The sequence below is a fragment of the Helobdella robusta genome (genome assembly GCF_000326865.2).
Source record: "Helobdella robusta unplaced genomic scaffold HELROscaffold_4, whole genome shotgun sequence".
Lineage (NCBI taxonomy): Eukaryota > Metazoa > Annelida > Clitellata > Rhynchobdellida > Glossiphoniidae > Helobdella > Helobdella robusta.
In genome coordinates this window covers 8,214,642-8,238,570 of record NW_008704902.1, presented here as the reverse complement: position 1 = coordinate 8,238,570, position 23,929 = coordinate 8,214,642, and the positions used below count along the sequence as shown (strand labels likewise).

The following is a 23,929-nucleotide window of genomic DNA, read 5'->3' as shown; positions in this document are numbered from 1 at the left end:
TTTGTGAACCAAATTTAGCTCTTTTTTCATACTAAAAGTTGTCCAACAAGAAAGCAAAATTACGATCATGGCATTTTCTTATTAACCGCACTTGTTACAGAATCAAAGGTAACTCATTTCAAATGTTAAATAAGTTTTCATGAACTATTTTTAACACATTTTGGTATTTTTCATGTCAATTTGATGGTAAGCGGGAGAATATATGCTAAATAAAGTTTTCTAAATAGAATTTTATTTGTTTTTATTTGAATATAGCAGCGAGTGTTTAATGTTTTGAACCTCAATTCCAACTCGGCTATAGAAAACTTTCATTTGATCATAATTTTATTTTTAATTTAAACGTATTGTTTTGCATTTTGCACAGCTATTTTTTATTGCAAAAGAGCTGTTAATTTGTTTCCAAGAAATTTAAATTTTAAAATTTTAAGTTAAATTTCAGGGGGTCAGATATTGTTATTTTTCTTTTTATTTGAACAAACACTTGCAGAAAACTTGTTCGTTATCAGTGTACACAAACAATGGTTTATCATTGATTTAAACAGTTTTATTTGTTGCTTTAACGTATACTGCAGTTGTAAATCATTGTTCGTCATGCTTTACCAAAACATCCAGAAATGACAATGAATCTAGTAGTGAATGATAGTACTACTACTACATGAAAACAGGAAAAGATCATCTCTAATAATAAAAAACAATTCCAACACTAAACCTTCCTCGGATATGAAAAGTAGTCATTTGATTTATTCATTCACATGTAAAATTTGTGAGTGCGTGCATCAAAATTCTGAATACATCGGAATGACTACAACAACATTAACGAGAAGACTCACTATGCATAAGCAACATGGAGCAATAAAAGACCACCTAATGGAACAACACTATTTTAACAAGGGAAATTTTAGACAATAACACCAAAGCAGTTTATTACAACAGAGAATACTTCAAATTGAAGATAGCAAAATCAATTTTCATCGATAAACATAAACCAGCAATAAATATTTAACTAAATAATACCAATATTTTTCCAACAAAGAAACACATGATAAACCTTAGCTCTAATTAAGTTACAATCAAAGTCACTGTGAAAATAAAGGCACAAAGATGGAACAATACTAAATAACTACAGTGATGATGGAAGTTGATGCCGAAAAGAGCTTTTCTGTAGTAATAACGTTATTAATAATGCTTTGTCAAAAATGTCAAATATTAAAAGTTTTTTATTTAACCTTATTAAGCTTCATCAAGATGATAAAAGTCTCGTTAGAAAAATTAAGAAACTCAACTACAAGTTGAATAATGCCGAAAACGCAGTGATCTTTATAAATAATTGTATTTATGATAGTCTAAACCCAAAATATATATATGTGTATGTGTGTGTATATATATATATATATATATATATATATATATATATATATATATATATACATATATGTATATATATATATATATATATACAGTACACACAAATCAGGTAGAGTCTACGTCGACAACTCATTCCAGAATATCTTGTTCGACTTCTGATACGAATACTAAGACTCTTGTCAGCACAAGGGTTGGAAACACAGATGCATTTGACATCGGCGTTGGAGTTCACCAAGGCTCGATTCTCAGTCCACTGTTATTTATAACTGTGAAGGAAGAAATCACAAAACCGATACGCACTGGTGACATTTGGAATCTAGTATATGCTGATGATATCGTTTTAACAGCCACGTCTGAGCAGAATGCAGCACAGATGTTTGAAGATTGGAACACTGGACACGCCGATCACGGATTCAAAGTCAACATCAGCAAAACCAAAGCAATGAACACTGGTGAACCCATCCAATCCACAGCTACTGGACGATGGCCCTGTTCAGTTTGTAAAGCTGGTGTAGGTAACAATTCAATCAAGTGTCAGCAGTGTAACCAGTGGTGTCACAAACGTTGTTCAAAAATAATTGGTACTTTATCTAAAGTGTCCAATTGTGTTTGTTCTGCTTGCATCAATCCACAACAACAGTCTAATAAACTAAACGTTCACCAAAAAAACTTTAGTGAGAAAAATCGAAAAAACGAACTACAAACATGTTAACGCCAAACATTCGGTAGAATATTGTGTATTATATCAATCAACCTTCGTTTTGCGTCCAGAGACCCAGTTTCCCGAGGTAGGACGTTGTTTTCTTTGCCATCAACTTTTTGCGCCAAATTAGACGATCAGTTGTATCCATTTCATTCAAATTTAGAGCTCTCATGTCCCGCTCGATTGTTTGCGACCAGGACTTTTTTGGACGGCCTTTGGGACGTGTGCCAGGTACTTCAACATCTTCAAGAGAAGTTATGGCACTGTTTCTACTTCGTTTGACATGACCAAACCACCTCAGACGGTGTTGCCGGCATTCGTCCTTTATATGATCTTAAACCAGCCCAACGCAGGATTTCGGTAGATTTGATGTGGTCCTTCAGACTAATTCGTTGCATCCATCGGAGCATTTTTATGTCGGTTCGTTGAAGTTGTTGTTCCGGTTTGGTTGTCATTGGCCATGTTTCTGCACCATAAAACAACCACGGACGTATCACAGATTTATAAAGTCTTGATCGTAGTGTTAGTGGGATGTCACGCCGCATCAATATAGAGGCAAGGAGATGCTATTTATTCCAGGCTGCACGTATGCGTGCTCGAACGGCAGCTTCAGCTGTACCAGTACAATCCAGAACATCCCCTAGATATTGAAACGATGTGACTTTCTCTACCTTAATGGCTTCAAAAACAGTGTTATTTCGTATTTGTTGTTGTGGATTGATGCAAGCAGGACAAACAAAATTGGACACTTTATATAAAGTACCAATTATTTTTGAACAACGTTTGTGACACCGCTGGTTGCACTGCTGACACTTGGTGAACTCCAACGCCGATGTCAAATGCATCTGTGTTTCCAACCGTTGTGCAACCGTGTTTCCATCACAAGTCGAACAAGATATTCTGGAATGAGTTGTCGACGTAGACTCCACCTGATTGCTTTACGGGGCACTCGATCAAATGCTTTTTCAAGGTCTACAAAAATGTGTGATAGTTGTTGATGCTTTGCGAGGTACTTCTTTTGCAGTTGCGAAGGATTTGAATTGCATCAATTGTTGATTTTCCCGCTGGGGAACCAAATTGATAATTTTCTATTGTGATACACGACGTTAATCTTCTCTCAATGATTTTCTCGACAATTTTCAGGGAGTGTTCTAACAGACGTATACCCCGATATGATGAACAGTTCAATGGATCACCTTTGCTTTTGTATAGCGGAACTGTCATGCTATAGTTCCATTCAGTCGGCATTGAGCAATATCTCCACACTTAACGACAAAGTTGTAGTAACGTTTGGATACCTGCTGTACCAGATGCTTTGATAATGTCATTTGTGAGTCCAGAGGACCCTGCTGCCTTTCCATCCTTCATAGCTTTCAGAGCTTCTGTAAGCTCCTCTACAGTGATGTCTGAAATCGGACCTTCGATGGGTGAAGCGTCAAAGTTAACATTGATGGGATTTGTTTCATTTAACAGAAGGTTGAAGTATTCTCTCCACTGTAGATGTTTGGATAATCAGATTTTATTAAAAGCGAAGTGTAATAAAACCTAAATTAATTATATGTTAAATTAAAGTAATAGAAGTAGACTACATTTGAAAAAACATACTTTATAGTGTACTATTCACAAAATTTTAATATTTTTAAATAGTAAAATCAATCAATCAATCAATCTTCGTTTAGCGTCCAGAGATCCAGTTCCCCCGAGGTAGGACGTTAAATTATTAACGTAATTTAAATAGTAAAACGTATGATTTAAAATTTAGAATTAGTAAAGTAAATGGATTAATTATAATTAAGTAATTTAAATCAATTAAGTAAATGTATAATAATATATTAATCTACAGCATAATAATAGGGAAAACGAAAACTTGAATCGCACGTCGCAAGGCCACTATGTCCCACTGTCAAATAAAGATACTTAGGCTCGGTTCTAGTGCTCTTTTGTGCCTAGGCAACATGCGAATTTTCCGCCCCTCTCCAATAATTTTTGATTTGAAAAAAAAAAACAAAATCTGATTACCCCAACCAACTTCAATCTCATTTTAATTTATTATAAAAATCCTTTGTACACAAACTTCACACAAATCGATTCATGTTAAAAACAAATTAACAAAATATTAATTTATGTAAGTCGTATTTAAAAATGAATTTGTATGACTCTAAATTTAGAAAATTTTTTAATTCATTATTTTAATCATTTGAACACAAACTTTACACAAATAAATCGTTTCATATTAAAAAACAAATTAGCAAGTCGTATTTAAAAATGAATTTTTCTGGCTTTAAATCCAGAAATTTTTTATGGATTAATTCAAATTAATCACAAGCTTCTTTTTCTGTTGAAATGTAGTAAGACCAACCAAACGATCTTGGCACATTTGAGGCCACAAATACGAATACGATTTTTTAACTTTAAAAAAGCTTCTTTTGGCACTAGCAATTGTGACTAGTAACATTAGAAGAATTTGAAGAGCTATTGAAAGGTTAGGTAATTTCGATGAATTGCAAAACATTTTTCGATGTATTGCAAAACCTTTAAAAATCCATTCCGTTTATATGTTACAGAAACCCAAGTAAATCATTATGTTCTAATAATTGAGTAAATCTATTATTTACTGCTTGAATTTATATGTCTAATATCTGGTTGCAAAAAGATACTCTAAACTTTTGTTCAGGTGACACTATCGGTTCATCATTGCCTTCATATGAAAATGGTCGGTATTTTTGCGCATACGTGAATTTCTCATAAAATCCTTCACAACTTCCCAGTTCATTTGGCTATTTGGCTTTCTCAATCCTTGCTGCTTCAAAAGCTTCATCAGAGTGGTAATCGCATAAAAAAGATTTAGCAGCATTTAAAATGTTTTAAAGCTAGACACAGATCTAAAGTCTGTGATTGCAAAATTTTGTTGACAATCTTAATTTGTAATAAAATATCATACCACAACACTAGGAACAAAGAAACTTGAAATTTAAAATATTTGTTGCTTATCCTTTAGCCTCTCTGCGTTTCTTGATTTGTGGTACAGTTATTAATGTTATTATTTTCAGCTATTGCAGTAAATGCTTCATAAACTCCACCGATCTGAAGTCTAAGTGCCCGAACGGCATCTACCCTACTTTTCCAACGAGTGCCATTTAAAGGTTTTACAGTAAAAATGTTAACATGGTTTAATAATACATTCCAACGGTGAGTTGACGTTAAGAAAAATAAGAAATATATTGAATTAAATTTAAATAAAGCTACAGACTCCATACAGCAATTGGCTGCATCATATAATACCAAATTAAGCGAGTGAGCACTACATGGAACAAAAAAAGTTCGATGATTAAATCGACAAATTCTTGCTTGGACACCATTACACTTACCACGCATGTTGGCTGCGTTATCATACCCTTGTCCTCTCATGTCACCAAGATTCACACCAAGTTCCTGCATCTTTTTAATAATAAATTTTTGCTAGTTTCAATTTTGTTAATTTGAAGGTATTGTTAATTTTACTAGATAGCAGTACAACATTTTCATTCTGAATCATATTTCCGAGATAGTGTGAATTTCAAATGTTGTTGTTCGCATAATGTGTTCACTTATAATAGGATCATAAATGCACAAAAATTCAATAAATTTGAGAAAGTTCCCATTGTTCAGTTTATAAAGTTTTTCACAACTTCCTCTTAATACCAGATTTCGTCCAGCAAGAGTATTGATTAACGTTATTATTCTTACAAGAATTTTTGTCAACTATTATTTACCTATTGAATAATTTCCTTATTAATATCCTCAATATTAGTCGCGTCAGATGAATGTGGCAAATTTATTATTGTTGTTTTTTACTAATACGTCCAGAAATGGGGGTTTATTGTCCTTGGATTTTTCTATGGTAAATCTTAGTTTAGGTGAGTTAAATGTGTGTAGGAGATTATATGTTTATCACAATAATCTTGAAAATGTGCCACATAAAAATGCTCCGATAGATGCAACGAATTAGGACCACATTAAATCTACCGAAATCCTGCGTCGTGCTGGTTTAGATGATATAAAGGACGAATGCCGGCAGTACCGTCTGCGGTGGTTTGGTCATGTCAAACGAAGTGGAAACAGTGCCATAACTTCTCTTGCAGATGTTGAAGTACCTGGCACGCGTTCCAAAGGCCGTCCAAAGAAGTCCTGGTCGCAAACAATCGAGCAAGACATGAAAGCTCTAAATTTAAATGAAATGGATACAACTGATCGTCTAATTTGGCGCAAAAAGTTGATGGCAAAGAAAACAACGTCCTACCTCGGGAAACTGGGTCTCTGGACGCTAAACGAAGATTGATTGATTGACAATCATCTGACGCAACTAGTAGAACACATGAATTAGAAAGAGTTACTAAACTTCTCATCAACAATGGATATAAAAAATCTTTAATCGACAGAATTACAAGTCAAAAAGAACAAAAAAACACTAATAATATAACTAGTAATACTAATAACATCGTACTTTATAATAAAAATCATATGTCTACCGCCTATAAGCAAGATAAAAAAATCATGAAAAGAATAATACGAAACAATATTAAAACCATCAAAATTAAAATACGAATCTACTATGCAAACCAAAAAACACCATCCATGATAATGAAAAACAATAACTATACTAAATACCAGGCTTAATATTAGATAGAAATCACCTTATATATTCATTTACTTGCAAAATTGGTGATTGTTTACACTAAAAATCTGAATATGTCGGAGTCATTGGCACAAAACTATCAAGAAGACTTACTATGCACGTTCAGCCTGGCGCTATCAAAAACCACCTGAAGACAAAAACGAAATTCTCTAGAGACAAAGACATCCCATTATAAATATTCAACAAAGGGCCACTGGCGTTCTACCATTCCATAAAATTAGAAATCATAAAAACTTTAATTCACACAATTAAAGGCAAAGAACTCGTACAAATTTGGTTAACATAGGAACAAAGTAACAACTTATATAAAGGCATAAACAACGGGAAAATTAACATTGATAATGGAAATCTGAATTTTTGAAAAAAGCTTCTCTGTTTGCGACTAGGACTTCTTTGGACGGCCTTTAAGACGTGTGCCAAGTACTTCAACATCTGCAAGAGAAGTTATTTTAAAGTTATGGCACTGTTTCCACTTCGTTTGACATGGCCAAACCACCGCAGACGGTGTTGCCTGCATTCGTCCTTTATATCATCTAAACAGGATTTTGGTAGATTTGAGAAGGTCTATTGTAGAGTGGCAGCTTCCGGCCAGGAAAGACTCTACCGAAGTAAAGGCTCGGTTGGATATTTGTATGCGGACGCGGTTCGAGACCGCGTGGCGCGGAATTCGAAAATCGCCCAACAAAAATCTGCTAAAGGAAAAATAGATAATTAAATTTGTAATAAAAAATTAAATTGTTTCATTAGAAGATCGGTAAGCAAAACGTTTCAAAGCCAATTTAGCTAGGTGAATCGTTAGTTAGGTTAGGCGAAAACGACAAAGAAGTTTTAAAAATTTTCAGAAAGCGGCACTTTTTTTATTTTTTTATTTCATTGGTAATAACAAAAAACGCCGCTTCCTGAAAGTTGAAAAAAAATTGAAAACGTAAAACAAGAAATGAAAAGAATCACGTAGAAGGACCAAAAATACTTAGATCGTGTCGCTCTTTCCAAAATGAATTCAAATAAAACGCCATGTTCAGATGAGATAGTTGTTGAAGAAAATAGAAAAAAGTGTTAAAGATCGGGTTTTGTGGAGGTCGATGGTCATCAATGTCCTGAAAGGATAAGGCACAGGAAGGAAAGAAGTATACACACGCACACACACACCCATATATATATATATATATATATATATATATATATATATATATATATATATATATATATATATTTATTTATTTATTTATTTATTTACTTAGATCTGAAATTCGTGTAACTCTTTTCAAAATAAAATCGAATAAAGCGCTATGTTTTCGAAATAGCAATGTTTTTGAAGCCATTAAGGTAGAGAAAGTCACATCGTTTCAATATCTAGGGGATGTTCTGGATTGTACTGGTACAGCTGAAGCTGCCGTTCGAGCACGCATACGTGCAGCCTGGAATAAATAGCATCTCCTTGCCTCTATATTGATGCGGCGTGACATCCCACTAACACTACGATCAAGACTTTATAAATCTGTGATACGTCCGTGGTTGTTTTATGGTGCAGAAACATGGCCAATGACAACCAAACCGGAACAACAACTTCAACGAACCGACATAAAAATGCTCCGATGGATGCAACGAATTAGTCTGAAGGACCACATCAAATCTACCGAAATCCTGCGTCGTGCTGGTTTAGATGATATAAAGGACGAATGCCGGCAACATTGTCTGAGGTGGTTTGGTCATGTCAAACGAAGTGGAAGCAGTGCCATAACTTTCCTTGCAGATGTTGAAGTACCTGGCACACGTCCCAAAGGCCGTTCAAAGAAGTCTTGGTCGCAAACAATCGAGCAAGACATGAAAGCTCTAAATTTAAACGAAATGGATACAACTGATGTTCAAAATGATTCCATTAAAAAAAGATTATATTAATAGTAATAACAGCTATTGAAAAAAACTTGTTAAGAAAACGTGAGCTAATGGAGAACTTTCCTAAAAGAAAATAAATTTAAACTTTTAAGATGTATCTACAATATACATCAGACGCAGCCGATTGGGGAAGATTATTTTAGGATCGTGCACGTATGTAAAGTAGCAGAAGCCATGTTCAATGGATCTGTTTTTTTTTAATATTTATTAGTTTTTTAGTTTACTCATTAAATTTATGAAATGGTACTTGACTATACTGATTTATTTAAATGCATTAGAAACGTGAATGTTGGGAAGCAGAAAGATGTTCAAATGACATAGATGAGTATATTTGGAATTTCAGCAAGTCCAAATTAAATTTAGAAAAAATTATGAAGGTTTTTGTGTTTATTTATTTTTTTTTCATAAAAACAATTCTGAGTACATAAATTTCCAATACATTTTTCAAGTTAAAAAATATGTTCAAAGTTTTTAATAACATGACGTTTAATTCATTTCAACACAGACAAAATAAAAGGCGGCTTTAAATTTATTCAATTATCTTCTACGTAACCTTAACCTATCATTTACTTTGTTACTTTATTTTTACCTTTTCGTGTGCAAAGAGGTTTTTAGCAATTTTTTCTTTTGATAATGCACCTTATTATTTTTTTAATGAATTTTCAGTTAAACTTGTTTTCCGTATTTCGAAAAAACACTTGCTTCTTAAACCAAAGAATTTTTATTTATCTGCTTTTTTTGCTTCTTAGTTGCAGTCATGATCATCATTCAAGCAGCAGTATCATATGTTGGAACTATAATGCATATTCACCGCCAAATATAGCAATATTTCCCGTGATGAGCTAGACGAAAGACGAGGCAAATCTTGAAAAAGTTTTGCAAGTCCATTTTGAATTAGTTGAGAAGATATATAGGTCAAGAAATACGAGACATCTTGAATGAGAGCAGAGGTGTGAGGTTTGAATGTAAGAAAGGTATCAAGTTTAATTCATGAAAGTTTGGTAGTGATTGTTATAGGTAGGTAATGGTTGGTATAGGTAGTGGTTGATATATATATTATATATATATATATATAAACTTCATTAAATATTTTTGCCCATTTTGGGTTGATTAGTTTTTTACCAATAGATTCAACATTTCGTATTTGGGTTAAATCATATTTATTAAACAGTTGTGTCATAGTGCGGCTTACAACGTTGTTTCGGCGTGAGCGCCATCTTCAGAGCCTTGAGTAATATATTTATACATTAGAGTATGTTGAATAATTATAAAATGTATTAATATATGAAATTGAAATAGAATAAATTACGTTGAAAAGTAATTAAGAATATGTGAGATAAGAAAATAAATTAGAATAAATAAAATATGATAAGTTAATTAAAATATATAAAATAAAATGACGATAAGTAAACAATATATTACCTTTGCTGTTAAAATAGTGCATAATTAAAATATTTCATATAAGGTATTTAAAATAAATAAATTAATTAATCAAATTGTTTTAGATAATGTAGAATTACAAAGTAATAAATTGCGGCTACATGTTAAAATAATTAAAAAATTAAATAAAACGAAGTATGTATTACACTAAATGATAGATAAAATTATAACAATGCAAGTGTAGTGGAAATGGTATTATAGTAGCTCGATGTGATGTTGTGTACGAAGAATGAGTTTGTATGAAGCGATATAAAGTGTTATATATTGGTATATTGAGAAAATATTGTCAATATGTGTTAATAGATTGTATGCTATATAAAACTTGTGCTATATTTTTGTAGTAAGTAAGTACATACATATATATATATATATATACCAGTATATATATATATACAGTGGATTTAATAGTCACTTCAGTCGATCTTCCTGTTCAAGACTGTATAGTATATCCAAGTGGAATCCACTCTGATCATTAAAATTGCACTATCAATGACTCGAAATTGTACGTCAAGAATAAAAAAAATAGTCAAATTATGGAATCGTTTGAATGAGGATGAATTCATTGTTGTTTACTAGAAAAATAAATTGTGGTCAATAGAGTTGTACAAATCCATATGGTAGTCACCAATCGTGTTAATTTGGCTCCGTGGTTTGATGATGAGTGCATGTTTTGTAAACGTGCTTGTAGAAGGAAAGAACGAATTTTTAAAAATAGTTTGCAACAAGTTCATCGTAAGGAATGGAGATGTGCTTTGAAAAATAAATCAAAACGCTTTTCAGAGAAACGTCACAAATATTGGACTAGGATTGTTGAGGAGAACAAGACATAACCTAAAAATCTCTGGAAAGTTTTGAATAAAATTCTCTGCAAAGATCATAATGACAATCATTCTTCTAGTATGCATGAACTTACGCCGGATCGATTTATGTCCTTCTTTAACGACAAACTGAGTAAGGTGATAGACAGCATCGAAATCAAAGTTCAGTCTAACTCGTCTAACAGATCAAATCTCAAAAATTTATCCGCAACATTTTCAGATGTTTCTGGGGAAATTCACCAACAAAGTCTTTTCAGCAAAATGCAATACCGACTCACGTACTCAAAAAGTTTATTAATCTATTTTCGCCATTTTGACATGCCTTGTCAATATGTGTTTAAATCAAAGTAAATTTCCCTCTGTTTGCAAACATGCTATAATAACTCCACTTCTGAAAAAACACAATCTTGATGAAAATAATGTTGAAAACTATAGACCAATATCCAATCTGTCGTTCATATCTAAAATAATCGAACGTGTGGTTGTTAAACAGATACTCACTCACCTAGAGAATAATGCCGATTTATCAATCAGGTTTCAGGCAATACCACTCAACTGAAACGGCTCTATTAAAGGTTCTGTCTGATGTCTATGTGGCTATCGATCAACAGAATACGTCTATGATAGTGTTCCTCGATATGTCATCCGCATTTGATTATGTAAATCACAAAATACTTTTAGAGAGATTGTGTGTTACTTTTGGATTATCTGGTGCTGTGTTAAGGTGGTTTGAATCGTATTTGGTTGGTAGAACTCATTTGGTGGTAAAGTGTCCAAGGTCAATATAGTTTTGTCTGGTGTGCCCCAAGGTTCGGTTCTGAGTCCTGTCATGTTTCTTCTGTATACACCTGAAGTATTCAAAGTAATCGAATCATTTGGACAGATTGGTTGAATGTTTATCAAAGGTTGATTTGTGGATGCAAAACAATGCTCTTAAACTGAATCAGAGTAAAACGAAACTTTTGCCGGTAAGTACGTGGCAACAGCTTTTGAAGCTAGAAACTGATTCAATTATTGTCTTTACTCAGGAGGTTACGCATTCCAGACATACGGAGCAGCGTGACGAAAACCGCGGCCAGCCAGGCGGGATCCGGCAACGGGAATGTTTAAGAAACCTGTTGAGCTGCTGCGGAGTGATCTAGTATGTTCATGTCTGGATATGAGGTCGTATAGATTTGTTGGGGATTTTAATAAAGGGGTTTTGAAGGTAAGGACTGCAATTTTGAAGACGATTCGAGCGGAAATTGGAAGCCAATGAAGCATTGGAAAGAGAATGGAAGAACTAAAACGAGGAGGTTTATTAAATATAAGTCTAGCAGTTTTATTTTTGATAGTCTGTAGCTTTCTGACAGATGCACGTGAGGCCCCATACAATAAGGAGTTGCAGTAGTCTAATCTAGAAAGGATCAAACATCTGCAAAGGGCAGCAGCAACATCACATGTAATCATATGTCTAATATGTCTTATTGCGCAGAGGTGATAGTTGCAGGATCTGATGATTTCTGATAAGTGTTTATCAAAATTTAGATGTCTGTCAAAAGTGACCCCAAGCAACTTGATCGCATCCGAGATAGGCAATGTGGACCCTGCTATGTCCATTTCCTCGAGCTGAAACCTCGACAGTTGTTGATGTGTCCCAATGACCATAATTTCAGATTTGTTAGGGTTGAGAAGAAAATTATTAGCATACCACCGATAAACCTCGCTAGTACAATTGCTTAAGACTCGAATTCTGCTTTCAAGATCGCCAGAAGTGACAGATGTATGCAGATGAGTGTCATCGGCGTAGTGATGAGAAAATAATCCATCTTTACTAAAAATGTCGCTGACAAGAGACACATAGGTAGTGAACGAGATTGGACCGTGGACGGAACCCTGAGGGACTCCAGTGTCGATCATCAGGTAGAGGAAGTATGGTTTCCCAGCTTCATAAACTGCTGTCTGCAGCTCAGGTAAGATCTAATCAGTGATAGTGCATGACCATCCACCCCAAACTCTTGTTGTAGGCGTTCGAGAAGAACCGAGTGACTGATGGTATCAAAGGCTGCGGACAAGTCGAGCCCAACTGCAATGATTACCTTTCGGTTGCCAGCTTCATTAAAAATATCATCAGCAATGTGTAGCAATGCAGTCTTAGTGGAATGATGAGAACGATAAGCAGATTGAAGATTTGGATAGTTATGATTGGACATTAGGACATTAGGTGGGCACGTAGTCTTAGCAATATGACGCGCTCAAGTAGCTTTGAGAATGTTGATAAGTTTGATATAGGGCGGTAATTTGACGGGTCATCAGGATCCAAGGATGGATTTTTCAGTAGTGGTAAAACCTGAGCAGTTTTATAAAGTGAAGGAAAGCATTCCGTGCTGAAGACAGAGTTAGTCAGCTTGATCAGAATAGGTGCTAAGATCGACGAGAATTGCTTTAGCATTGAGGTTGGAATAGGATCAATGGGTGATGTTTTGTTCGGTAGAGAGGCAATGAGTTTAGTCATCTCATCACAATCAGTATCAGCAAATTGAAGAAAGATGTCGCCTTTATATGGACGAGCAGGGAAAGTGACAGAGGTGGATTTAGAGATAGCGGTGGATATTGAGAGATGTATTTTTTTTATTTTTTCCTGAAAAAATAAATGTGCTGAAGGAATTAACCAGCCTGAAAAAAATGTGCTGAAGGAATTAACCAGCCTGAAAAAATGTGCTGAAGGAATTAACCAGCCTCTTGCAATCTGCATCACTATAGCCGTGAAGAACTTTGTTAGCCGCTTGGTTTGGTTAGTAACAAAGGCCACAGGGAACGAGGGTTTGAATTTGATTTACCGAATTCAGAGCTTATACAGTCCGCTCTAGATTTGAGAATGGCGGTTTTAACTGTGTTTTTTGCAAACCTGTAAGCATGTTTTACCGCGTGATGAGGATCCAGTCGCAATTTTCTTTCTAGGCGTCGACACTCTCTCTTTTCCTGACGTGCCTCATCAGAAAGAGTGAAGATATGTTTTTGGCCACTCCTGATGGTAATAGTTTTTAGTGGAGCGTGTCGATCCAGCAAACTGTGCAAATTCCGATCAAGGGCTGTAGCCAGCATATCAGGATCCAGTGAAGCAGAGAGCAGAGAATCGGCAACAGCCATTAAGTCAGATTGAAATCTGTTTAGGTTAATGCGATGTATGCCTATATGTACTAGTTTCAACTAGGGGCGGGGTACTGAATGTACATATGTCCATAAGAATGATTTTATTTATGGTCAGAGTAGGTGACATCTGATGATCTCACATCTTTTATGCTGTCTGAAAACGAAGTCGAGGTGATGATTAGATCAAGAGTATTACCACACCGGTGTGTTGGAAAGCTTACGTGTTGAGATAAGTTATTTTCTTCCAGAAGAGAGGAGAGACGCTCGCTACCTGGACAGTTGAAATCGCCACAAATTATAAAGGAATATGAAGATGATTGTAAGTAATTTATCAAAGTCTCCAGTTCTTCAAAAAACGAATCAACAGCCGGACCAGGAGGGCGATAAAGAACGGCGAGAATAATAGCCGACTCAGAGCACACGAGCTTGGTGACAAGCAGTTCGAACGTTGTGAAAATACCAAAATCTAGCGCTGAATGTCGAAATGTCGCCCGGTATACAACAGAAATGCCACCACCGCGCCGATCAAGCCTATGATAATGTGCCACAGAAAAACCAGGTGGGGCAATATCCAGCCTCACTGCATTGGGTGCGTCAGATGAGATCCAAGTCTCCGTAAGTGCCAGCATGTTAATGCCATTGTCGACAATGGTGTCATGAAGGAGAGCCGCTTTATTGACAGCCGAGCGAGCATTCAGAAGACCCAAAATTGTTTCTGTAGAATTTTTATGAGATCCATCTACTGCAGACAACGAGTGCCTAAGCCTGATACGACCCTTCCGAGGCCTCCAGATCCTCAACCGGAACAAAATTTTTCTAGCGGGTCTAGGGATAGGTCGCGAGATGGCTGCAGGCGCCAGTGAAAGCAGCTACGCGGTTGTGTATGCAAATGTCATCTACAAATAGAAAATGAAGGATATATATGCAATTGTGTGATTGATGTTAAGATACAATTGTTGTTTGATTGATGTTTATGCTGATTGTCGAAACCTGTGACGTAACTGATGATGGCAGCGAGGAAATCGTCGACGATTGTTGTTTGATTGACGTTTATGCTGATTGTCAAAAGCCCTGACGTAGCTGACGATGGCAGCGAGGAGATCGTCGACAATTGTTGTTTGATTGACGTTTATGCTGATTGTCAAAAGCCCTGACGTAGCTGACGATGGCAGCGAGGAGATCGTCGACAATTGTTGTTTGATTGAAAGTTGAAGAAACGGTTGAAAAAAAATAAATTTGTTCTAGATTGAATAATTTAGTTGTAACGGACCAGATGAGACTATGTACATAAGTTAACAATGTTGATAGGTGAAAGCCCGCACTATGTACATATGTTAATAATGTCGATAGGTATTATATTTGAGAAAGAATGTTGTAACTGTTGACAGGCGAAGCTAAGTTAATTACAACTGAAAGCTGATTGGTTCAGGAAGGCGATTGCAGAACATGTGCATTACGTTCATTGATAAAGTCAATTCGCAGCTGACATTTGGTTGGCTGAGGAAAGTAGTCTATGTGTAGAATTGCAGGTGAAACACACAACACACTCCAAACACCGTTACAAACCAAAAACCACCGAAAACCACAATAAATTTCACCAACCGATAGTCCGCTGTGTCGTCAGGACCAGTAACACCACCTCCGAGAAAAAACTCGTGAAACAACGACCTATAACAACACAAATTATCGAAAAACGATAGAGCTCCGCTAAAACACGCAGTCGCGAGACAGCGTGTTTTAGCGACTGCGTGTTTTAGCGGAGCACTATCGCAATATATTGTTTACTTATCGTCATTTTGTTTTATATATTTTAATTAACTTATCATATTTTATTTATTCTAATTTATTTTCTTATCTCACATATTCTTAATTACATTTCAACGTAATTTATTCTATTTCAATTTCATATATTAATACATTTTATAATTATTCAACATGCTCTAATGTATAAATATATTACTTAAGGCTCTGAAGATGGCGCTCACGCCGAAACAACGTTGTAAGCCGCTCTATGACACAACTGTTTAATAAATATGATTTAACCCAAATACGAAATGTTGAATCTATTGGTAAAAAACTCATCAACGCACAATGGGCATAAATATTTAATGAAGTTTGTATCGCTAAGAACCTCGTACCAAAATATATATTTATATATATATTCTTATATATGTATATATGTTCTTATATGTATATGTATATATATATATATTCTTATATATGTGTATATATATATATATATATGTTGGTAATAGACCATAATTTTTACAATATTCTATAAATTCTACCGAATGTTTGGCGTTAATATGTTTGTAGTTCGTTTTTAACAATGACCGTAAAAATGTTTCACCCATAGTGGCAGATGATCATAATTACTCTTGGCGAAAAGGAAAAAGAAATATTGGTAATCTTTAGTTTGGATGTAAGATTAACGCTGAACGAATTTCATAAACAGATAGGATAAGAAAAACTTCGCAGGATTATCAAATGTCATTTCGGGCTTCTATTTAAGTTACTTTAAGTCATGACGTCTTTCAAATCATTTGTTGGCCTTCGTTTTCTGATTTCTTTTTCTGATTTCACTTAATAGTTTTTTTTCCCACATGACCCATTTTTTTCTTAGCAACTCCATAGTTTTTGTCAATACAGTCTTTAAGACAATGTTTTTTAACGGTTGCCCCTTTATTCTTCTTGTTCTTTACAATAAAGTTTGTATAGTAAGCATTTTCTGACACAATTCTCACATACTAAACTTTTATTTTTCATGAACATTATTCCTGTATCCGCTTTTTAAAAACGGTTAGTTGAGAGCCTCACCGCCATCTGTTTACCGAACTTTAATTTATGTTAAAAATTCAAATCAAGCATCAATCTTTTTTATGTCTATATTTACTCATAGGTCATTTACTTTTATGAATCTTTCTGACATTCGGCAAATAAGGCTGGGTGGTATGCTCAAAGTACTTTCTAACCTTTTTCCTTTAATCTATTACCATCTTTTCCCGTTGTACATGCATATTACTGTTTCAACAAAAAACTTTTCAATTTTTATTTTTCTTAAAGCGAATTCAACAATTTTTCAAGAATCTTGTCGACGAACACAATAATTTGATGTATTTTATCTCTGAATTTTTCTCTCTCTAACAATTTAAATCGCCTCTGCCAAAAAACCTTAGCGCATTTCGTGGTGATAATCGTAGTCTATATTTATTTATATTTGAAATATTGTTTATGCATATTTGAAACTAAATAACTTTGTTGATTTACGTTAGATCCGGTCAGCAGAAAAAAACAAATGTTCTACAGCCCATACTGAAAATTACCAACGATCGGTTGAAAAACTATTGAATGGCAATGAAAATTTAATCAATTTAATCAACTACAAGAAAATTGTCAAAGAGATTTTAATTTTTTGATACATAGAGAAACAATCAAAATTGTTCACCATGCGCTATATTTTGTTTTAAATAACTTGTATTAATTAATTAATTAATTTACTTTCCTTTTTACTTATTTTTATTTATTTATTTATCAAAATTATGACACCCAGTGGCGTATCGCTGGCGCCGGGTCGTAGAGGGCGCCAAAATGGGTATAATAATACTACTTAAACTCAGAAAATTCGTGGTTACATTATTTTAGAAAATGTTATTTCACATATCAGCCAAATATAAAATCTGTAAAGTCGGTCTTTAAGTAATATTGGAGTTTGATTTCTTTGTACCCAAATCGATAATATAAGTATCGTTGGTGTTGAATAATTTTTGCAATTACTGAAGTTTTTCAGAAACTAGAAAGAGTGGAAAGCTTTGTTTACTTAGGGGATAAGCTAAACGCGGATGGAGGATGTTTGAGCGCAGTTACGGCTAGAGTTCGTGTGGGATGGATGAAATTTAGGGAACTGGGTGGGGTATTGTGTGGAAAGAAATGGTCAGTGAAGATGAAAGGGAGGGTATATAAAGCATGTGTGAGAGCAGCGATGGTATATGGTGGTGAAACTTGGGTGTTGAGGAGAGAGGAGGAAAGTGTACTGCAGAGGGCTGAAAGAGCTATGGTGAGGATGTGTGGGGTTAAAGTGAAGGATAGGAGGAGTAGTACAGAGCTGATGTCGATGATGGGACTGAATGAGGACATTGTGACATTGATAAGGAGATCGAGATTGCGGTGGTATGGACATATGTTGAGAAGGGATGAAAGGGTCGGGATTAGGCGAGCGTTGGAGTTCGAGGTTGAAGGAGTGGTAGGAAGGGGTCGTCCGCGATTGGGATGGAGAGAGCAGGTGGAGAAGGACAGGGTGAAAGCAGGGTTGCGTGATACTGAGGCGAGTGACAGATGTGGATGGCGTCGAGGGGTATTTCGGTTTCATCATAGGTAGCCAAACGGTAACCCCCGATCTCGGGGAAAATGTTGTCTAAACGTGTGTTGTTGTTGTTGTTTGACAGTACCATATATATAACCTGGTCTGTAGTCTCCAGTTAATAGCGGTATTTTATGTTCTGTTGAGTTAGCATTGATTTGTCGAATAATTTGGTTAGTTTTCGTTTTAAGCGACAGTGTTGGATTTTTAGTTATCAGTTTAAATTTAGTTTCATCTTTCAATATGTCATTTAATTTAGATAAATAAGTTTTATTGTCTAATATTACGTATAAATTAGATTTATCGGCTTTCAATCCATGTCTAATTTCTCTGAAATTAATAAATTAAAAAGAAATATAAAAAAGTTGAACAATGTTGAAAGCAGTGTTGAATATATATATATATATATATATATATATATATATATATATATATATATATATATATATATATCGGGACGAGGCCTTCGTTGATGCATGTTTCATTAAATTTGTATGCCCACTCTGCGTTCAAAAGTTTTTTGATAAGAACTTCAACACCACGTCATTACGAATGACGGCAGTCTACAAGATATACCATATGCCTGATTGACATAAGGTGAGCCGAATCTAGGCAAGTAGATAGATATGTCGTTGTGTTGTGCCATCACCAATGCGGGCCACATTCATACGCAGTGGGGAGATATTATAATATTGAGAGAACAGCTAACAAAACATTATTAATAGTGTTATTACTACAGAAAAGTTCTTTTCGGCATCAACTGCCATCATCAGTGTAGTTATATAGTTCCGTCTTTGTGTCTTTGTTTTCACAGCGACTTTTATTTTAACTTAATTAAAATAATTAAAATTAAAGTTAATCATGTGTTTCTTTGTTGGAAGAATATTGGTATTATTATTATTATTATTATAAGCTCGGGTAAAGCCCCTTGCCAAACAAAATACAGAAAAAAAAACGAAAACATTACCAAAAACTAAACAGGAAAAATTTTGCGTACGTAAAATGCAAAAGATAAATGAAACACTAATATAAATTACAAACATTAGATTGTTCATCAGCAGATCACCACAGGCATACGTACATTGTCTTTATTGCTCACACATACTGACATAAATATCAAAAATAAAATTCATAACGAGGCAATAGCAGTTTAAGTCTAAATAATAAAACTAAGAACATTATTTTATAACGACTTAGAGGACACAAACAATACATTGATAGCGACAAATTGAAATATTTAAACATTTAAATGTTAGCCCTTCAGTCCAACATAACATCACTAAAGAAACCGTCCACTGCTGATTTGAAACCGTTCAGGGATACTTCATTAACCACGGCTGCTGGCAATCTGTTCCAATCACCAATTCTGTTCGTGAAAAAGTATTTACGGCAGTCCTTATGGCAAACTCCTGAGAATTTAAGGTTATAACCCCTTGTCCGGTCATCATGAGCGAATATCAAAGCTGGACTAACTTCTTGTGATATTTCACCTTGCATTATTCTAAACAACAAGATCAGATCAGCTCTTCTGCGTCTGTATGCAAGGGATGACAAATCAAGTTTCTTCAATCTTTCTTCGTATGTAAGTAAGACTCCTACAAGAGGCCACTATACGTGTTGCTCTTCTTTGTACCTTCTCCAATTCATCAATCAGTCCAACTCTATAAGAAGACCATACTTGGACGCCATATTTAATGTTTGATCTAACTAAAGATTTGTATAATGTCACGAAGGCCTCCTCTGACAAGTCTTTAAAATTTCTGGCAACTAAACCTAACATAGAATTTGCTATGTGTACAACTTTCATCACGTGGTTTCTGAAATTCAACTTGTCGTCAATTAATATTCCAAGATCTGACACCTCACAAACCTCTGGCAGACCAAATGGTTTTTCATCAGCATCCATAATTTTATACGGGAAACATGTCTTTTTGGAGCCAATTCTCAACAGCTGACATTTATTGGTATTTATTTTTAACCACCACAATTTAAACCAATCTACGATTTTATCAATATCTTGCTCTAAAATCAATATATTACTCCAAAAATTTTTGAATCGTCAGCAAAAAGTAAAATGTTATTACACACTTCCGATATGTCATTAATGTAAATAAGAAACAATAACGGACTCAAGACACCACCCTGAAGGACTCCACTAAGAACAGGTTTTGGCTCTGACAATATACCGTCCAATCTGACCTAAAATGTCCTATTGCTGAGATATTTACTGATCCATCCCAATATCTTGTCATTTAGCCCATACTGACTTAATTTGAACAACAAACGACTGTGCGAGACCTTGTCGAATGCCTTTTCCATATCCATGTAGACCACATCCACTTCATAATCATTGTCCACTCCCTCTGTTACCGCTTCTAAAAATTTCAAAAATTGCAAAACAGCAGAACGGCCAGGTATGAAGCCAAACTGACTACTTGAAAAAAGATTGTTATCGATGAAGTGTTTCATAATATGGTCTTTTAACAATGCCTCCATGATCTTACAACAGATTGACGTAAGTGATACAGGTCGATAATTCTGAATGAGATCTTTGCGGCCTTTTTTATGCAGAGGTAACACATGACTCAATCTCCAATCATCAAATATGACACCTTCATCCAACAATCGTTGAAACATTTCACACAGATTGATACTAATTAGATCTCTCATTTCCCACAAAACTCTTGGATGTAATTCATCCGGTCCTGATGATTTGTATGTTTTCAGACGCAACAATCTTTCAGATATCATCGGTACAGTTATATTCAAATTATCCATCCTTTTAATTGAACTGTTATGGCTGAAGTAATTTTTATTATCAAAATAATCATCTGTTTCATATACTGAAGAGAAGAAATGAGCAAATGCCTATACTTTTTCTTTTACATTAGTAACAATTCTGCCATCTACTGACAATGGACCAACTATTTCATCATGTCTGATGCATTTCTTCACATGGTTCCAGAATAATTTAGGATTATTTTTATATTCTCTAGCGATTGCTTCCTGTGACTGCCGTTTTAAATCTCTGGTACATTTCCTCACTTCGTTTCTAATTTTATGAAACTTTACTAAATTATTCCCATACCTATACACAGATCTCCAAATTAAACGTTTTTGTTTGATTAGCTCCTTAAGTTCATCATTTATTTTGAATTTGTATTTTGTGTTTTTTTTCCTTATTGGAACAAATTTAGAGGTACATTCTATTAGTTTGTCTTTAAAAATCTTCCAATTATCCTCTAAGTTTGAAGCAGGTATAACTTTCAGTGTAGATGACAAAACATTTTTAAATCCTTTGTAATCACCCAAGTCAAAACACAACTTTTTCTTGCCTATCTTTTCTGAATGCCCAAAACCAAAAAGTTTGAATTCAATTATTGAATGATCACTATTACCCAGTAGAGGATGATAAAGTATATTTTTAACAAATTTCTGAGACGAAATTATTAAATCCAAGATGTTTGCTACCTGGCCATCCCTGAACCTTGTTGGATAAGTGATATGCTGCAACAAAAACCTATCCTTCAGAATATTCAGAAATTTATTTTCTACTCTATCATTGCTTCTTTTACAGCTAAATGTTTCCCAATCAATCTCAGGAAAGTTAAAATCCCCCAAAATCAGAAGATCACCAGTTTGTGCCAACCCCTCTTGTATCAGAGTTAATAAGAAATTATTATTATCATCAGATGATGATGGATGATGATGTTCAACAATCTCTCTGAAATACAGAGTTAAACAGATAAAAAAATATTATTGGACAAAGAGTCAACATTTGACATGATAATACTTAAATTGTTTGTATGATCACCGCTTAAATTTTTGGCATCTATAAATTTTGTTTCTTAAATGCCAACACATGAAAATCACCAGGCTTTCCTTTTAACCTAAATGTCCATCCAACATTGTCTTCTCTGAGGCCAATCTCCTTTTTCTTATCCTCCAGCATCTTCTTGTTAATTTCTCTGTCCTTTTTAGACAGATCATGATTGATTATTACTTTATAATAAACTTTATAATTTTTTAACTTATAACAATTAGCAAGAATTAAGTTCTTAGAGGTCTGACCCACAAGTTGAACCAATGTGGGTCTGGATTTACTTTCATCTGATTTCCTACCCAACCTGGAAACTTCAATTACATCTGGCTCCATATCAGTACCAGCAATTTCTTTTAACAAATTATCAACATTAACTTTTAGAATGCCCTCACTCTCTGAAAGATTGTATAAAATTAAATTGTTTTTCCTCATTTCTCTGTCCTTCATAACTTATAATTTGGATGAGGTATCCAGAATAGATTGTTGAGCAGACTGCACATCTGACTTCAGACTGTCAACATTACCCCTAACTACATCTGAAAACAATTTCATTGCCTGGTTGCTTAGCTCTATAGAATTATTAGTAACTCTCTTGTTTTCCTCTAGTTGATCTAATGACACCTGCGAAAAACTTTCAACTTTCAATTTGTATGAAATCAACTCATTTTTTGGCAGCTAATGGCCTCTTCAAGAGAAGCCATTCTAGACATGATATTTTGTGTTGAGCATTTTAGTTCGTTATTCAACAGCTCCAATGAGGGACCAAAATCTGCCGGACAGGTCTTTTCTTTAACCAATAACAATTGCAATCTGTCTTTATTACAACGTAGATATTCCTCATTAGCATTAACGTAGACACAAAGTTTTAATTAATTTAAATTAAATTAAAAACCGAGGTCATTATCCAATTTTCTATCTTCTAACTAAATTCTAAAGAAGAATCTTCGCTTTCTTTTTTCCCTTAGCCGCCATTAAGAAACAAACTTATTTTTATTAAATTATTTTAACGAAATACAATTTTTATATGTAATTTAGAGAAAAAAAAAAGATTTTCGGGATTGATTTTTCAAGCGATATTAACGACACCAAAGATCTAATCAAAATTATTAATATATCAAAATATATTTAGTTGAATATTTATTGCTGGTTTACGTTTATCGATGAAAATTGATTCTGCTATCTTCAATTTGAAGTATTATTATAATTGAAGAATATATTTTATATATATATATATATATATATATATTATTGGTAAACCATTACCCGCGTTAGGCCAGACGTACGTTTCGTCTCTCGCGAGACTCGTCAGTAGCCTGCCGAATAAGGTTTAAGATCGTCTCTCGCGAGACTCGTCAGTAGCCTGCCGAATAAGGTTTAAGATAACACAACCCAATTATTGTAACCGAGAAACTCAAATTGAGGTGTTCGCGACCAATAGGTAAGAGCAACATCGCGTTGTTATAAGGTTTAAGAACCCATTCGGTTTCAATATATATATATATATATATATATATATATATATATATATATATATATATATATATTGAATATATTGAAACAATATATTCAATATATATATATTATTATTATTATCGATGACGTTAAAATTATTGGCAACAATGTTGACGTTGTTAATTAATCTATGCGTAGGGAGAGTTGTTTTAATTTGTTGTTGGTTGTTCAATGTAGGTTTTTGCATTTCTATTAGAATGGCTTCAGC

At 34.3% G+C, this 23,929-nt stretch overlaps 4 protein-coding genes across 4 annotated transcripts in view; 1 reads left to right on the top strand and 3 right to left on the bottom strand.

The window, feature by feature from the left end:
* Nucleotides 1–9,067, top strand: part of HELRODRAFT_67222 (hypothetical protein) — a gene marked incomplete at both ends in the record, with an annotated part of 28,178 nt that extends 19,111 nt beyond the window's left edge. The window contains 2 exons of the mRNA XM_009024297.1: nucleotides 39–108; nucleotides 8,918–9,067. Of these exons, the coding sequence (XP_009022545.1) occupies nucleotides 39–108; nucleotides 8,918–9,067 (220 nt within the window). The remainder of the gene's footprint in view (nucleotides 1–38; nucleotides 109–8,917) is intronic.
* A 4,587-nt stretch (nucleotides 9,068–13,654) lies between these two features.
* On the bottom strand, nucleotides 13,655–14,026 carry HELRODRAFT_162951 (hypothetical protein; the record flags this gene model as incomplete). The annotated part of the gene is made up of 1 exon (XM_009024998.1): nucleotides 13,655–14,026. One exon carries the CDS (start codon nucleotides 14,024–14,026, stop codon nucleotides 13,655–13,657), a length of 372 nt encoding a protein of 123 aa, XP_009023246.1.
* Nucleotides 14,027–14,140: 114 nt separating this feature from the next.
* On the bottom strand, nucleotides 14,141–16,852 carry HELRODRAFT_162950 (hypothetical protein; the record flags this gene model as incomplete). The annotated part of the gene is made up of 3 exons (XM_009024997.1): nucleotides 14,141–14,179; nucleotides 14,251–14,898; nucleotides 16,847–16,852. The coding sequence occupies 3 exons, from the start codon at nucleotides 16,850–16,852 to the stop codon at nucleotides 14,141–14,143; spliced, it is 693 nt and encodes a 230-aa protein (XP_009023245.1).
* A 5,366-nt stretch (nucleotides 16,853–22,218) lies between these two features.
* On the bottom strand, nucleotides 22,219–22,641 carry HELRODRAFT_162949 (hypothetical protein; the record flags this gene model as incomplete). Its single annotated transcript, XM_009024996.1, has 1 exon — nucleotides 22,219–22,641. The coding sequence occupies one exon, from the start codon at nucleotides 22,639–22,641 to the stop codon at nucleotides 22,219–22,221; it is 423 nt and encodes a 140-aa protein (XP_009023244.1).
* Between the last annotated feature and the right edge of the window lie 1,288 nt (nucleotides 22,642–23,929).